The sequence below is a fragment of the Rana temporaria genome, chromosome 10 (genome assembly GCF_905171775.1).
Source record: "Rana temporaria chromosome 10, aRanTem1.1, whole genome shotgun sequence".
In the NCBI taxonomy this organism is placed as follows: Eukaryota; Metazoa; Chordata; class Amphibia; order Anura; family Ranidae; genus Rana; species Rana temporaria.
Genome location: NC_053498.1, coordinates 56564470 through 56583065, shown reverse-complemented (window position 1 = coordinate 56583065; position 18596 = coordinate 56564470). Strand labels below are relative to the sequence as shown.

Below are 18596 nucleotides of genomic sequence, written 5' to 3'. Positions count from 1 at the left end.
CCATTTACACCAGTCTCTCCATAGAGAACAATGGGTGGTCTAATTGGGCCTTCCGGAAAAACGGACAGGCAGACCCGATTGGTGTGCTTGTGTGAAAGGGGCCTAACGCCTTGTTCACACAGGGCATACACAGCGTACCTTTACAGAGATGCACAGGTGTTAAATGCATCTCTGTGTAGGCAGTCCCATTGATGTAATTTGGGATGTAGCAACAGAGGCGTTGCTCCCAGGTTTACATCCATGTAGTCCTGCATACATGTCCCTGAACTCACACTGTCTGCGTATGGGGTCATGTACCCACACGGATGTCAGATTGGGAACAACAGCTATACCTGTGCAGCCGTTGCATCCCAATTTACATAAATGGGACTGCCTGTACGGGGATGCATGGAACACCTGTGCATCCCTGTGCGGGTAAACATGGCCATCCATGGGCGTACACTTTAGTTTGTCACATGTGAACAATGCTTTAGTACTAATTTAGCAGTAATTTTGTAAGTTACATTGTGTTTATGCAATATTAATGATTTTAGTGTATTTTTAGTGAAAATAGCAATATGATGAACAAGCTCGAAAAATCTGTACCACTTCTTTTTATTCTACTGATCATGTGCTTTCAGAAAATATATGGTTTTGTTATTTAACAACTCCATACAGATTTAGCTTTTTTATTTAGTAGGGATTTAGCAGGAACTTTGTAAAATTTGCTGTATTTTTATCTGCTAATAATGGTTTTAGTGTATTTTTTTCTAATAATAAATCGGTTTGATAAACATTTGCGCAAATACCACGGGGTCAAAAAAATTAGTAGCACCTTCTTTTTTTTCTAGAGGTCATATGCTTTCAGAAAATATATGGTTTTGGTGGTATTTCACAAATTCTGAAAGTTGTAAGGGAAAAATGAAAACCTTCTGATTTTTAGTGAGATTTGGATATTTTTTTATTTTTACGTATGTTCGATTTTCACCATTTTGAAAATAGGCGCAATGTAAATATTAAAACTTTGTTATTTATTAACTCCATACAGGTTAAGCTTTTATATCTAGTAGAGGACTTAGCAGGAATAGAACCAACAGTACATATACAGCAGTACTGCAGGGGCTGCAGGGGCATTCCCATGACCACGGAGATTACTTGTTACTTTTACCAAGCTAACATCCACAGTCCTTTGGTTAGATGTTGGTCAATCTCTTCTGTGGGCAATGATCATGGTTTGTTTTTGCCCACTCCCCCAACCCCAAACTCATGGATGGTTATTATTTCCAGTAAAATACCTGTATAAGTAAAGAGAAGCCCGGAGCAAAGACACAGTTTTAGGCGCAGGGCTGGCATGACAGGGTAGCAGGGCAAACAGCAGCCATAGGGGTTAATTGGGGGGTATAGTTGGTCAGGGTAGTGGGGGTGGCCAAAGAAAGTTTGTGCTGGGTAGGTAGGAGGGATCAGGGTCCGGTGGTAAGTCGGAGGTCACCGGACGAACAAGAAGCTTCCACCCTCCCTCCCTAATATTGTTTCAGAATGTATATATGTCGGTTATTGGGAAAAGGGGGTAGCGGTTGGGATCTTTGGAGGCATACTAAATTAAGACCAATATGGCATAGTAGGGAACCATCATGGTATGGGATCCTTGGTTAGATGCCAGTTAACTGAGGTTTAACTGCCATTTTTAGATGGATATCAGCATTGGAAGGTGCAGAGTGGTTTTGTCCTCGAGACGGCGTGCTACGACTGGGGACCTTGTGTGGTCACGCTGATACAAAGAATTTGGGCAGTGTCTTCAATGATCCACAACATGGTTACGATTTATCTGGGAGAGTATTGTTTGTAAATAAATGTTTTTGGTTAACTGTTAATAAAATTGCCGGTACGGCCAATTTACTCCAAAATGGATGTGGTCTGATTATTTATTATGGGATATTAGAGCGTATGGAGTATAAGTAATAGGCAGTTTGCATCTGTCTTACCATAGTCATGTATCTACAATGATCATATTTCATTATTTCAATGACCTTTCTTATATTATAACATTTGCCACAAATGGTGAAAAATACAGAAGGTGTACACATGTGGACACAGCTCACAATGAAAAGTTAAGATCATTTTTATTGTAAGTGAATATATTTTTACTGCACATAAAGTACAGCTGGTTACGGTTAGGTGGAGTTCACTACCAGAAGTTTCTGCATGTAGGAGTTGAGCCACTTCTGTCTCTCCATTGCAGTGAGCATTTTGCTCTTCTCTCTGAAGGCAGCATCATCAGCCACCACAATGCTCCTTTTATCCAGCTCTTCATTTGCAGGCCATGGAGGAAGCCATCTCTGGTCAGATATTGCACTTTGGAACTCATCGTCATCTGGCAATACCTTTTTGGCTATCTCATTAGAGCCAAACAGAATCTGCCTGGCCATGGGCTGCAGGAGTAACTTTCTGGCTCTCTCTTCAGTGGGTTCATTAGGGAGAATATTCGATGTTAACATTTTAAGACTCCAGTTGTGTAATGATATAGAAGGGAGCTGCTGTTTCCAGGAGTCTGGCCCAGACATAAATGGGTTTTTCTGTTTATTATTTATTGATTGGTCAGAAAGATCTCCTCTCCAAAGTCTAGAAGAACAAAATAATACAAGGAATAGTTTTAGGTACAAAAAATGATATAACAAAAAAGATGTGATATTGTGTATGTATGGTATATTACAGGGATATGCAATTAGCGGACCTCCAGCTGTTGCAGAACTACAAGTCCCATGAGGCATAACAAGACTCTGAGAGCCACAAGCATGACACCCAGAGGCAGAGGCATAATGGGAATTGTAGTTTTGCAACATCTGGAGGTCCGCTAATTGCATATCCCTGGTATATTAGATGATATGTCGCCATGATCAATATACCTTTTGCATCTATCTAATCAACATGCGTTTTTCATGTTAAAGCGGATGTATATTTGTTTTGCACATTTACTTTTCTTTATTTTCGGCAATGGTAAAATACATTTAGACACTCCTGGACCACTACAGAGTAAGCCCCACTGCTAACCACGGTGAGCTGGCTAATCACACTGATGGGAATGTTACAGCAACAATGATAAATGCTGCTTCTACACATGCTTGTCAATACATCTATGTTTATTTTAATGTGAGAAATGTGTAGCTTTTATTGCATAAGGTTGGTGTGCTGCTCTTCTGCTTTGTTTTTCTAGTATACATATGAAAAATTGAATATTAATATTTTCTATTCTCTTTTGTGGGTGGACATTTAGGCTTTACATTTGTATCTCTGAATATATCCTCACCTGCTTACAGCTTAATTTGTATAGGCAAACCTTTTTTGTTTTGGAAAGAGTAGGGAACCCCTATCAAGTTTTTTTTACTTATATTTATATTAGCATCAACCAATTGTCTCTCTATTCTGGAAATACTGGGGTTGACATACTAAAGGTAAACAGGCTGTTTATTTTGCAAAGGGACTTTCACTTTGTATGAGGATTTTCCCTTTAGCCTAGTGAATGAGGTGAAACTCTGCTGCAAAGTGAAACAGTTTTGCCCCATACACACGATCGGAATTTCCGATGGAAAAAATCAGATGGACAGTTTCCATCAAAATTTCCGACCATGTGTATGCCCCATCGGATTATTTCCATCGGAAATTCAGAGGAATTTCGTCTGAGTTTAGATAGAGAACATGTTCGCTTTTACTCCTATGGAATTCCGATGTGATTTTGGTCGGACAATGGTCCGACCGTGTGTACAGGGCTTTAGTAGTTAAAAATCTAAGGATTGTGTTGAAATAAAAGCAATTAGTATCTGTTTGATAATACTGTAGGTAAGTATATACAAGATACAACAAGAGTTGTTTGGGTATTAAATCCAAACAACAAGCAAACATTTATTATATTCCAGTTTAAGAGCCGGTTCACACTGGGGCGGCACGACTTCGGGGGTGACTCAGCAAGGCATCCTGAAGACGACTTCAGAGGCGACTTGCAAAATGACTTCTGTATAGAAGTCAATGCAAGTCACCCCAAGTCGCCCCGAAGTCGTACAAGAACCTTTTTCTAAGGCCGCGTATACACGATCGATCCAAACCGTTGAGAATGGTCCGACGGGCCGTTTCCATCGGTTCACCACTGAAGTGGCCTGACGGTCTGATGTACGTACACACCATCGTTCAAAAAACCGATCGGGTCAGAACGCGGTGACGTAAAACACACAACGTGCTGAAAAAACCGAAGTTCAATGCCTCCAAGCATGCGTCGACTTGATTCTGAGCATGCGCGGGTTTTGAACCAATGCTTTTCTGTACTAACCATCGGTTTGGACCAATCGGTCAGCGGTCCATCGGTTCGATTTTAAAGCATGTTTTAAATGTTTGGACCGAAGGACAACAGACCGATGGGCCATACACACGGTCGGTGTGTGAAACTGAACTTCGGTCCATTCTCATTGGTTTGGAACGACCGTGTGTACGCGGCCTAAGTCGGAGCGACTTGCGTCGCTCCTATTAGAACGGTTCTATTGAATAGAATGGGACGCGACTTGTCAGGCGGCTGAGTCGCCTGACGAGTCGCCCCAGTGTGAACCGGCTCTAACAGTTCTCAGGTGTGATGGCTGCATTACTTTTCTTTTTAGCGCTTTCTTTCTTTTGTTTTACCTTGTGATCCAACAGAACAATCTGTCCAGCAAATGTAGCAGTTAGAAGGATGAGACTTTTACTACTGACAGGGGTGCTTACCACGATTATCTTTTATTTATTTATGAAAAACCTTTATCCATAAAGCAACAAAGCTTTTGCTGCAACTGCTTACAAAGTATTAGCTGGAGTTTGGTTTCAGTTTGTTAATGTATCAAAATTTGCTAGCACATATAACATTTCCCTCCCCACAAAACTGACAGTAATGCTGTTTAAAGGTGCCCCTGTGCGCTTTCATTCAGGGTGGGGGACACTCTGATACAGGAAATGTGTTCCTGGCTAGATTACCAGAAAACAGAGGGTTTTGGCTTTAATATGGCTTTAAACAGTCTTCTTTTCTCATTTCACTAAAAATCACACCCACATGCAGTTCTGCATGCCGGTATGAAATCATCTTACATTCATTGGTTAGGCATATAATTTTTGTTTTACATACAATTACTGTTTTTTCAATTCCTGGTTTATTGAGGCACTGGTGATGTAACACTGGCTTCACAGCTTCATTTTGGAAAGTTCCTGTCACGTGTTTCAGGAGGCAGACCCAGAGCTTTGGGTAAAGCTCTGGGAACTGAAGGAATCTGCCCTTAGAGAAAATGGCAATTGTGAAAAGAAAAAGGAGGAGGAGTAAAATGAGGCATGCAAAAAATAAAAAACAAACAAAAGGTTCCTCGTAATCCAGCACTGGAAGGTGATGGCTACAAACCACTTGAGGCATACCTCAGAAAAGTCATAAAAATTTCTATGCTTTACACGGTTTGTGTAAAAATATTTATTGTAAAATCAAGGTCAAAGGATACCAAGAATGGAAAGGGTTAAAACATGGCTGACAGACAATCAATATTAAACATCATGCTAGGTGTTGAATCTCAATCTCACCCAAACCTTGGCAGGCTGACTCAGGCATATCGAGGCTGGTGCTGGATGCGACCAAAAGGTGTGTAGGTGCCAATGTCGCATGGGCATCCAATGGACCAGACATAGGACTCCAAACCGCCAAATGGTGCAGCCGTTGTGGTCAGGTGGAGCGCTGGTTGTGAGGTCACCAACACAGCGTGATGTTGAACCGACTCATCGCAACAAGGCTTGGGATGCAACAAAGGTGCAGCTGTAGAGCAGATGGAAAGCTGTCAGCAGGCTGTAGTCCTGATAATGCCTCAGCCTGCTGACAGCTTTCCATCTGCTTTACAACTGCACCTTTGTTCCATACCAAGCCTTGTTGCGGGGAGTCAACATTGCGCTGTGTTGATGATGTCACATCTAGTGCGCCACTCGACCAAACCAGCTGCACCATTTGGCGGTTTGGAGTCCTATGTCTGGTCCATCGGGGGCCTCGCCACATCACTGACCCTTACGGGTTCTACCAGTGGTCTGTCATCCCTTCCATTGTGTGGATGCCCATCTGGCACCTACTGTACACAGCTTTTGGTCGCCCCCTGGACCGGCCTTGATATTCCTGAGTCAGCCTGCCAAGGTTTGGGTGAGATTGAGATTCAACACCTAGCATGATGTTTAACATCGATTGTCTGTCCGCCATGTTTTAACCCTTTCCATTATTGGTATCCTTTGACTTTGATTTTACAATAAATATTTTTATTGACTGCTGGGCTCTGATAAGGGGTCTTTGTAACCTCGAAACGCGTCAGCCGGCAGTGACACACCTTTATCCTCCCCATTTGGAGTGTGGTTCGAGGGGTATCCACTACAGCGTTGTCGATAAGCCTGTTATGTTGCTTTCCATGTGAGTAGTTTTTTATCAGATTTTATTCCATTAAATTGTCAATGGTAACACACTAGGCTGGTGTGCCTTTTTCTTTCTTTTCTTGTTTCAGCCATGTTTTAACCCTTTCCATTCTTGGAATCCTTTTGACTTTGATTTTACAATAAATCTTTTTACACAAACTGTTTATGACTTTTCTGAGGTATGCCTCGAGTGGTTTGTAACCATCACTCCCCCAGCGCTGGATTACGAGGAATCTTTTGTTGTTTGTTCTTTTGCACAACACCCTCCCTGGTGTTTTGGTTCCCCTTTAGCTGCATAGGGTTAACATTCATTACATAGACTGCCATATGTTGATTCTCCATACAGCACCTGAACTTTTTAGGAGCAAAAAATAAAAAGCCTGCAATTATCTAGTAGTATCTATTTGTAGATTGCCATAACTTATACTTTCCAAATGTGCCTTTGGCACAAAGTTCTTCTTTAGGCTTGTACAAGCAATGAACTACAGGATCCAACTTCAGCATACATAAACTGTATTAAACTGTATTATTAGTACACTGAGAGGTAATCTTGGGCTCTGAATGAATCCTATGCAGCGGTCCCTTCAGTAATCTAAATTTAGAGAACAGGAAAATCATAAAAAAATGCATAAATCATAGATGAAATTAGCCTTTTTATCCAAAGAGACTTTATTAAATATTAGTAAGTGTCTGTACATCACGTGTGGTTCACAATTGTTAACCACTTCAGCCCCAGACCATTTTGCTGGTCAATGATCGGGCCACTTTTTGCGAATCGGCACTGCGTCGCTTTAACTGACAATTGCGTGGTCGTGCGACGTGGCTCCCAAACAAAATTGGCCTCCTTTTTTTTCCACAAATACAGCTTTCTTTTGGTGGTATTTGATCACCTCTGCGGTTTTTATTTTTTTGCACTATAAACAAAAATAGAGTGACAATTTTGAAAAAAAATATATATTTTTTACTTTTTGCTATAATAAATATCCCCCAAAAATATATAAAAAAAAAGATTTTTTTCCTCAGTTTAGGCCGATACGATATTATTCTACATATTTTTTTGTAAAAAAAAAACGCAATAAGCGTTTATTGATTGGTTTGTGCAAAAATTATAGCGTCTACAGAATAAGGGATAGTTTTATGGCATTTTTATTAATATTTTTTTTTTTACTAGTAATGGCGGCGATCATCGATTTTTATCGGTACTGCGACCTTATGGCGGACACTTCGGACACTTTTGACACATTTTTGGGACCATTGACATTTTTATAGCGATCAGTGCTATAAAAATGCATTGATTACTGTAAAAATGCCACTGGCAGGGAACACTAGGGGCGAGGAAGGGGTTAATTATGTTCCCCATGTGTGTTCTAACTGAAGGGGGGGTGGGACTGACTAGGGGAAATGACAGTTCGCTGTTCATACATTGTATGAACAGACGAACAGTCATTTCTCCCCCTAAGGCCTTGTACACACGACCAGACATGTCCGATGAAAACGGTCCGCGGACATGTCTGCTGGGTGATTTTGGTCTGATGTGTGTACACACCATCAGACCAAATTCCCCGCGGACAGAATACGTGGTGACGTGACGCGGGGACGCGCACGAACCCGGAAGTTCAATGCTTCCACGCATGCGTCGAATCACTTCGACGCATGCACGGGATTTCGGGCCAGCGGACATGTCCGATGAGTCGTACTGACCATCGGACATGTCCGACGGACAGGCTTCCAGCAAGCAAGTTTCTTAGCATGCTAAGAAACTTTTGTCCGCTGGAAACCTGTCCGCTAGGCCGGAAACCTGTTCGGTTGGCCCTACACACGGTCGGACATTTCGGCGGAAACTGGTCCGATGGACCAGTTTCTGCGGACACGTTCGGTCATGTATACAAGGCCTGACAGGACCGGGAGCTGTGTGTTTACACACAGCTCCCGGTTCTCGCACTATAACACCGCCGGGCACGCGCGTCTGCAACAGGGGCGAGCAGGGGGCACTTGCGCACATGCCCCTAATGGCTGGAATGCAAAATGACATATAGCTAAGTGATTTTGCGCACCCGAGCCGACCTGCTGCCGTATAACTGCGGCGGCTGGTCGGCTAGTGGTTAATGAGAGATAGTATTGTTCACAAGGAAGAATAAACTACATGGCAGGTCCACTGGTCAAGCACAATAAACATGTAGGCTACTGGTCACTGGATTGCATGCAAGTAACATCCATTTAACCACTTCAATACCGGGCACTTTCATCCCCTTTCTGCCCAGGCCAATTTTCAGCACTGTTGCACTTTGAATAACAATTGCGTGGTCATGCAATACTGTACCCATATAAAAAGTTTTATTCTTTTTTTTTTTCACACAAATAGAGCTTTCCTTTGGTGATATTAAATCACCAGTGTTTTTTTTATTTTTTGCTAATTAAACAAAAAAAGACAGAACATGTTGAAAAAAAAGCATTTCCTTAGTTTCTGTTATAACATTTTAGGACAAAATGTATACTGCTACATTTCTTTGCTTAAAATAACCCAAATCAGTGTTATTGAGTCCACAAACTATAGTATATACCAGTGTTTCTCAACTCCAGTCCTCGGGGCGCACCAACAGGTCTTGTTTTCAGGCTTTCCATTATTGTGCACAGGTGATTTTATCAGTTTCACTACCTTAGTAATTACCACAGCAGTTTGATCTGAGGGAAATCCTGAAAACATGACCTGTTGGTGCGCCCCGAGGACTGGAGTTGAGAAACACTGGTATATACCGTATATCTGAAAATCAATCAGTCCTGATGTACTGATGTACCCTGTTTCCCCAAAAATAAGACCTACCCTGAAAATAAGACCTAGCGTTATTTTCAAGGAGGGCTGCAATATAAGCCCTACCCTGAAAATAAGCCCTAGTTAAAAATGCTTGTAAAATTCTATAATCCACTCTATTATAGTAGTATATAATGTACAATGTGTGTGTTTCTGTAATATAATTGCGGGGGAAGAAAGCTCCGGCGGGTAACAGAAGCAGAGAGCGGCTCTATAACAAAGGTATTTGGCACAATTATATTACAGAAACACACACATTGTACATTATATAATACTGTAATAGAGTGGATTATAGGATTTTACAAGCATTTTGCATTGATACATGTCCCCTGGGGCAGAACATAAAGTTAATCCCTATTCCCAACTATAGAAGTTAAACTAACATGTCTATAGTTACTTGGTAAAGACTTGGTCCCTTTTTAATCACTCAGCTACCAGCCGCCGTCAATTAACGGCGGCAAGGTAGCTCAACTGTTCTGACAGGACGTCATATGACGTCCTCGTCTTTTAAAGCCGCTAGGGGGGTGCGCGTGCACCCGCCTCGTTACTGGGAACACAATGCGTGTGCCCTGGCGGCCGCGAAGGCCGCCGGGCACCCGCGATTGCCCAGTAACTGAGCAGAACCCGTGGATCTCTGTGTGTAAACACAGATCCACGTCCTGTCAGGGAGAGGAGACCAATGGTGTGTCCCTTGTACATAGGGACACAGATCGGTCACCTCCCCCAGTCACCCCCTCCCCCTACAGTTAGAACACTCACTAGGCTACACATTTAACCCCTTCCCCGCCCCCTAGTGGTTAACCCCTTCTCTGCCAGTCACATTTATACAGTAATCAATGCATATTTATAGCACTGTTCTCTGTGTAAATGTGAATGGTCCCAAAAATGTGTCAAAAGTGTCCGATGTGTCCGCTATAATGTCGCAGTCCCAATAAAAATCGCAGATCGCCGCCATTCCTAGTAAAAAAAAAATAACTTTTGCGCAAACCAGTCACTATATGCTTATTGCGATTTTTCTTTTTTTTTTTTTACCAAAAATATGTAGAAGAATCGGCCTAAACTGAGAATTTTTTTTTTTTTTTTATTGGATATTTATTATAGCAAAAAGTAAAAAATATTGAGGTTTTTTTTCAAAATTGACGCTCTTTTTTTGTTTATAGCACAAAAAATAAAAACCGTAGAGGCGATTAAATACCACCAAAAGAAAGCTCTATTTGTAGGAAAAAAAAAGAAGGTCAAATTTGTTTGGGAGCCACGTCGCACGACCGCGCAAATGTCAGTTAAAGCAACGCAGTGCCGGAAGCTGAAAATTCGCCTGGGCAGGAAGGGGGTATATGTGCACAGTAAGCAAGTGGTTAAATATAGGCACTACATTGGCCTTACGCCAATCCAGTGGTACCATTCCAATCATTAAAGAGTCCCTAAAAATTTGATACAATGGCTTTGAAATGACAGAACTCAATTCTTTTTGGATCCGTGGGTGTATGCCATCTGGTCCAGGTGCTTTATCCACCTTTATTCTGTCTAAGTATTTTTGGATCATATCACTTTTGAGCCATTGTGGATCATGAGCCCCCCCCTCCCCCATAATCCTTTGAATACACAGAGCTGAAGCAGGTATTTAATAAATTTGCCTTTTCTTTGTCTCCAGTCACCCAGGTCATATATATAATAGTGTTACGCAGAATATTGTAATTTTAACTATTCTTTATCTATGTTTTTATTGCTGTCTGTGTCTCAGCTAGGTAGACTCAGCCCTCTACTAGTCACTGTCACCTAAAAGTTGAAGGGAGTTCCAAAATGTAACAGTTATCACCAGAGCAAGAGGTGACTAAATCTTCCAATGATGACACCAGTTCCGATGACAACCGTCTGAGAGGGAAATTCCCCACTCTTTATAGAGATTTCCTCTAACTTATTGCATCTCAGGGACAGGAAGTGAAGATAAATCTCCTTGCTGGGACACAAACAGGTGTTTTAACCCCTCCCTATTCTATGCAAAACAAAAACTGTTTTAGCTATACTTGTAAATGTAAGCACTGACTGAACTTAATGTTTCATTTACAGTTATTCATCTCTTGATGACTGTTTAGTTTAAGGTCACAATCAAAGAAAGCCAGCCAAAGGGCAGGTTGCTTCTGCCATGCTTTTTCTTTAGCCTGATACATCTAGTGTCTCTAGAAATCCTTACATCCTTACAATTATGTTTATTTGTAAAACAAATAAGATCATTAAATAATTAAGCTCCATTTACACTTGTGATGTGACTTTGGACAAATAAAGTCGCATGACAAGTCGCAGCCCATGTATTTCAATGAAAGCCATTGAAAACTATGCGACTTAAAGTCACATTGACTTTAAAAAGGTTCCTGCACTACTTTGATGTGACTTTTATGTGACTTGAGTGCCATAGACTGCAATGTAAACTCTCAAAAGTTGCATGGGAGTCGCATCTTAATGTTATCAATGCAACAGTTGTGTAACAGTCAAAGCCAAAGTCGTATCCAAGTTGCACCCATCCAAAGTTCTATCAAAGTTGCATCAAAGCCGCAATGGAAATCGCACAACTTTGGACTCTCACAAGTGTGAACGGAGCCTTAAGCGCCAAAAAGATAACAAATCGACCAAAGACCATTACATTTAAACATTACATTAAACATTGCATTACATTAGATGTATTATGAGTAACATTTGAATGATATATGAGTATCCTTGTTAAAAGAGAAATAAATACCCTACACGAATAAACAAAAAAAAAAAAAATCATCTTGACTCCAAATATAATGATAGATGATACAGCATTTAAAGAGCTTTAGGTGTCCTCAAACGACAATGATTTATTTATTTTTTTAAATTGACTGTCCCCTAGAATTTGAATAGGAGTAAAAGGAAAGAGTCAATAAAAGGTACCAATATTTTTTCCTGGCATGTAATATCACTGAATTACAGTTTCCTAATAAAGTTTCTTTTTTGTCTTAATAAATAATCTTTTTAATTTCTAAAATATGATTCATTTTAGTACATATTGTTAGCAATGAATGAAATATCTATAAGGTTGGCATGAAGCATTACTATCAAAAGTTTTGTAGATAAACGTAGAGTAATAAAACTTCTAATGCACTAATAATTTCTACCTATCAACCCAAAAAAAAAACATGTTTGTCCCCTTCCCTCATTTTCTTCTGCTTTATATTCCTATATAACAGATTGCCAGAGTCTATACAGGATCCCAATACAAGTTTCTTCTTTGTGGATCCTACCTTTACTCAACTTCCCTTATATAAAGTGTAAATCTTATCTACCTGAATTGTAGGGGGGGAAAAAACAATACTCTTGTTTATTACCTGTTTGGATTCCGGATGTTGGTGATTATGGCTGTAGAGGACAACGCAATGCAGTACCCCAGAAGGACTGTGATCAGAAAGAAACTTCGCTCAGCAGCTCTTTGTTCCATGCCCTGTGCAATGTCACTACAAAGCATCAAATATTGTTATGTTATATCATGTTATAACGTAATACATATTATACACTGATCTCTGTGTATATTATATAGGAATAAGTATCACTGATTTAGGAAGTCTAAAGACAGGACAGGAACTCTACCCAATTATGCACTGTGCTTAAGTGTCTTCTTATGACGTCTCTGCAGTGTAGAATCGGAAGTTAAGGTAAGTATATTTTCTAACTGTTCTGCACAGATACTTTGTTTTAAACAGATATAATGCTGCATTTATAGATGGGGCACAGTATGTAATATGTGGTCCTTGTATTTTTAAGACCAAATTAACTTTAAAGTAGACCTTAATTCAGAAAATGCCCTTTGGTGTACCTTCTCCAAATGCTGTCTGAATTCATTACCCTCAAAAACTTACCTGAGAACTCTCGTTCACCGAACATGATGATTTGCCTGTTACTTCTGGCCTACAAATGCAGCTAAGGAATCGGAAATGTGATTCTCAGAGGCATTGATTGTCCATTGGCTTCAATACTTTTAATATCACTGCCCCTGTATAGGTATGCACACCAACAGCCCTGATTTTGCTTTGACATGCTTGTTCTAGGGTTTTTCAGAAGTAGATTAGCAATGATAGCCCACTATTCTTTGCTTGGTACAGGTTTAAAATTGTACAACATTAATTATGTAAAACAAAAATCTTAATCCCATTTGTTTTTGGAAAAGTAAAGAACTTGAAGAAACAATTACATTTCTAGCTGACAAAAACATGCAGCTTGAAATGTCCACCACTTTACACGTGTAGATTTTCTCATACTATAGACATGTATTGTATAATCTATTCTACACAATAGGAAATGCAGAGGCATGATAGTTTACAAAGTACAGTAACTCATAGCAACAAATCACATCATATTTAATTAATTTAGAGCACAAACAATGAAAGATGCTTACTGATTAGTTGCTGTTGGTTAACATACTTGCCCTTATTTTAGGTTATTTTAACCTTTATCTCTTTAATATGTTTTATACACCATTAGAAGCCAACAGTATTTCATGGGAACCAGTTTTAAATGTCTAAATTTGCAAAACTGTACGTAAGTATATTTGCCATAACTGATAGTTCTTCCATTATTATAGAGTCAGTCCAAATTTGATATTAAATTGTAATACATAGTAATGAGTTAAGTCCCCCACCAACAACGTTTATGTTTTGGAAACTTACAGTAGGTGGCAAGATGTTACCACCATATTTACTGGCTATTTTTCAATGCCTTGGATTTTTACTCCTTCTGTTGATTTTCTACCCTTTCTACTTGGAATTTTGTCCCTCTTCCAAAACAAATTTACATTTACAATATAGTTACATAGATAATATGGTTGAAAAAAGACACAAGCTTATCCAGTTCAACCAAAAGAGAATATATACATTTATGTTTTTTAGGTATATTTCAAGCAATAGGACAATTTTGTCAGGAATTATGGAATGTGCACAACACCATAAGCAGCTCAAATCTTTACAACTATATTAAAATAGACAGCTTGTGATTATTATATTTAATAGAGAGTAAAACCACCTAAAAGTAATATATTTAGTATTGAATGTTAGACCAGTAGGCTGAATAAACCTCTGCCTTTTAATTCTTCAGCAGGGAGATAACCCTATCATTGTTCCTGGCTCTGTTCTTGTTCACCTGTAGGTTATAGGTGCTGTCCCCCACTGTTAGTTGTTTCAACATGTCCTGTTGCATTCTCTATATTGCAAAACAAGTGGAAAATCCAACAGAGAAAGTGAGATCCCCCACCCCTCCCCCCATTAACCACAGCAGGTTAGAGAGTCAGAGAAATCCTGGCAATATAATCCCTAAGGGATAAAATAGTAAAGGGATAAATGTCAGTGGCTAAATTCTCCAGAATCTACCAGACACTAATATTTTTTGTCTGGTTTACTTTTTAAACCTGAAAATAAAATATTCATCATATAACTTTCAAATGTTTAGCTTTGTAATACTAGCATCAATGTACCCTTTGCTTAAAAGAAAATTGAGTCAATGGTACATATATATTTTTGCTCAGGTCTTAATAATAAATGTTGAAAGAGTCTACCTTCTCCTCAAGCTACAAGCAATGATGTAGTACAAATATACAATAGTATTACCTAAGTATTATTAGTTTCATATTGAAAAAATTGAGTTTACCTGAATAGACTATCTTTATCTTCTTGACTTTTTGTCTTGAGGAGCCTCTAAGAAGTGCAATGATTTTTTTTCTTACTACACCAGCTCCTCTTTTCATTTATATACACGTAAATATGATGCCGAAATGACGCAAATTTCTTATTCGTTCCTTATGTGAAAAATTGACTATGTCACCTCTGCCCATAAAACTCACGGGTCTCTTCGATATCTCTTTAACATCTATTAGTCCAAGGCCTTGTGTCGAGACATAAAGGAGGAGGCAAGAGGAAGTGGATATATTTACTTTATTGGTTGTCTTTATTTCTTTAGCACAGCATATATGGTACATTGTTTAAACTGGACACTTTAATGAATTGAATAATGACATGCAAAAATTAGGTAAGTCTTCTTTGCAAAACCTCAGGATCGAGACTGGTGTCAGGTCTGCAAGCAAAGAATCCAATATTGTTGGTTTTAATTCAAAGTCAGCAGAAACAATGGACCTCTTGCTTAACCCACCTCCTCCTTTTTCTTTTCCTGTTGTCTTGTATTTAATAATACAATATCAAATGTCCAGGAAACTCTATGACCTGATGTGTTGGGGTTAAGGGTGACCTTGTTAAAAATGTAGCGCCGATGGTCTAATTGTTTATGGAACAAGAGCCATCGTTAGCTTGTTAGCTGCTTGGAGCCTAGACATGAGTCACCAGCCTTTCTGACAGATGATGTGACAACAAGACGTGAAATAATGGCTGCCCTTGTTCTTGAATTTTCCTATCATTAGCGAAGCAAATTTTAAGAATAAGAAAGTTTATTTGCATGGCAAAAAAGTTTTTCGTATCTACTTGAACATGACTTTATTCTGAAAGAGAAATTTGGTACTCATAAACAGTGTTGATAGGATTTATGAAGCTTAGGGTAGTTTTGTGATAGCTGCAAACCCAGAAGACACATATAGCAATGTTCTGTAGGAGAGGGGCTACTGTTTTTGTTTTTGTATATTGTCTATATAACATAGGCAGTCAGAGTATCTTTTTCTGACAGAAGTATATGATATGAACACAGCATTATTATTTGAAGGAAATATTCTGTAGAATTATTATTTCCTTATATCCATGCATTCTCTGTGCTCTTTCGGTAGCTATAGACTGCCCATGGCCAATGTCTTAGTCTAGAACTGCAAAACCCATGTGTATTGCTTAAAGCTGAAAAAAATAATACACAGATAAAATACATACAATGGAGCTATTTTTATCAGCTACAGGATTTACATTTTTGCCCATTCAGTCCTGAAACTAAAGTTGGCCATACAGTGATCAAATTTGACAAGTGTGTTGGCTCCCCTACTAGACAGAAGTCGAATGGACATGTTGAAAACAGTTTCCATTGATGAGTGGCTGGAGCCAATCATCTGCAGCTGCTGATTAGTACATACAATATCCTCGCAGAGGGGATGCCTTGATCCATTTTGTTTGTGTATATACCCAGCTTTCCCTTACCATGCCACACAATACCCCCAAGTGGATGACAACACATTACCTGTTACTATTATAGACCGTAAATGGGATACAGTGGTGCCCTCTCTACACCCCTTGCCTACTGACTTTACAGCCACAAAATGATAAGGTACTTTTTGCCTCTCCCACTTACAGTCTGAGTAATGAGAAGTTGATATTAAGCCAAATTCAGGAACTTCTACTTGTTGCATAAATAAATGATTTAATAATGTTTACAGAGCTGCATGCAATTTATATCTGAATGGAGTCCAGTTTAAAAGAAACTCAGCTGCAGGGTGTTTTGCTTGCGTCTATCTAGCAAGGTTACTTTGTGGTATAAGCAAGGAAGCCGAGACCTCTGCAGTGTGTAAATGTGCGTTTACTATACAAAGATGCTGTACATACAAAACGATTACAATTGTAGGAATACAATACAAGACATATCTATAACAAGCAAAATGCCTAGCAAATGAACAGCCTATGGTCTATAACAGTACAAATACACTTAAAAGTTACTTAACTTCGGTTACTGTATGTTCGTGATCTCCATTGACAACAATTCTCCTGGAGACCAGAGGCCAGATTCACAAAAGAGATACGACGGCGTATCTCCTGATACGCCGTCGTATCTCTGTTTCTATCTATGCGACTGATTCATAGAATCAGTTACGCATAGATATCCATAAGATCCGACAGGTGTAATTGTTTTACACTGTCGGATCTTAGGATGCAGTACCGAGGCCGCCGCTGGGGGGAGTTTGCGTCGTAAACCAGCGTCGGGTATGCAAATTAGGAGTTACGGCGATCCACAACGGATTTTCGCGTTCGCTACATCGCCGCTAGTATAGTTTTCCGTCGCAAAGTTAGTCGTTGTTTTGGGTGCCTTAACTTTACACAGCAATCGTATTGCTGTATAAAGTATGGCCGTTGTTCCCGCGCCGAAATTTTAAAATGAACGTCGTTTGCGTAAGCCGTCCGGGAATACGGAATTACGCTACGCGCATCGCCGTTCGAAAAAATTACGTCACTGCGCGCAAAGCACGATGGGAATTGCGAAACGGAGCATGCGCAGTAGGTCCGGCGCAGGAGCGTATTAACGATACACCGCCGCAAGTTTCCAGGTAAGTGGATCGGGCACTAAAACTGGAAACTTGCGGCGGTGTAACGTAAACGGCTGCAAATGTATGTGAATCTGGCCCCAGGCACCTTCTTGTATGATGAGTGGCTTCTGATCTTAAAGCATGAAGGGGCAGATCCACAGAGCGAGTATGCCAGCATATCTATTGATACGCCGGTGTACTTTCAAATTACCCGCGTCATATCTTTGGTTTGAATCCTCAAACCAAGATACGATGGCATCTGGGTTAGATCCGACAGGTGTACGTCCTCGTACGCCTTCGGATCTAAGATGCAATACTTCGGCGTCTGCTGGGTGGCGTTCACGTCGTTTTCCACGTCGGGTATGCAAATTAGCTATTTCCGACGATCCACGAACGTACGAGCGGCCGGCGCATTTTTTTACGGCATCTCTAGTCGGCTTTTTCCGGCGTATAGTTAAAGATGGTATTTTGTCGCGTATAGTTACACCTGCCATGTTAAGTATGGCCGTCGTTCCCGCGTTTATTTTGAATTATTAAGTTAAAAAAATGACGTCGTTGCGACGTCATTTAGCGCAATGCACGGCGGGAAATTTAGAAACGGAGCATGCGCAGTTCATTCGGCGCGGGGACGCGCTTCATTTAAATGAAACACGCCCCCTAATCGCGGATTTGAATTCCGCCGCCAGAGATAGACTACGCCGCCATAACTTACGGCGCAAATTCTTTTGAGATTCGAACCGGCCAAAAGTAAGTTACAGCGGCGTAGCGTATCTCACATACGCTGCGCCCATCTATTTCTATGTGGATCTGCCCCGAAGTCCCTACTGATCCTTTTATTTGTACAAGTTTGTTGACAATGGTTACAAACTTGTTTAAATAACAACCAACTAACAGTCATTCTTTCAGTTTCAGAGACCCTCTGTTACCTGTTTACTGTAGCTATAGTGACAATAGCCTATTCAAACTTTCAAACTGTCAATTGAATACAACAATGGTATCTACGTACCCATGGTATGCAACAGCATTTGTTTGAGGAATATCTACTCAAGCCAAAACCTGACAGTAATCTTTTTTTTTTTTTATAATTATTTTTTTTTTTTCATTTTCTGTATATTGCTTAACATCACTTACATATAAAAC

General features: G+C 40.0%; 1 protein-coding gene across 1 annotated transcript; it reads right to left on the bottom strand.

Annotated features, from left to right (window-relative positions):
• Nucleotides 1-2080: 2080 nt before the first annotated feature.
• Nucleotides 2081-15112, bottom strand: PTH2 (parathyroid hormone 2). Its single transcript, XM_040326899.1, has 3 exons — nt 14882-15112; nt 12574-12699; nt 2081-2598 (listed from the first exon to the last, which is right to left on the bottom strand). The coding sequence occupies exons 2-3, from the start codon at nt 12681-12683 to the stop codon at nt 2151-2153; spliced, it is 558 nt and encodes a 185-aa protein (XP_040182833.1). The 5' UTR covers nt 12684-12699; nt 14882-15112; the 3' UTR covers nt 2081-2150.
• Nucleotides 15113-18596: the final 3484 nt, after the last annotated feature.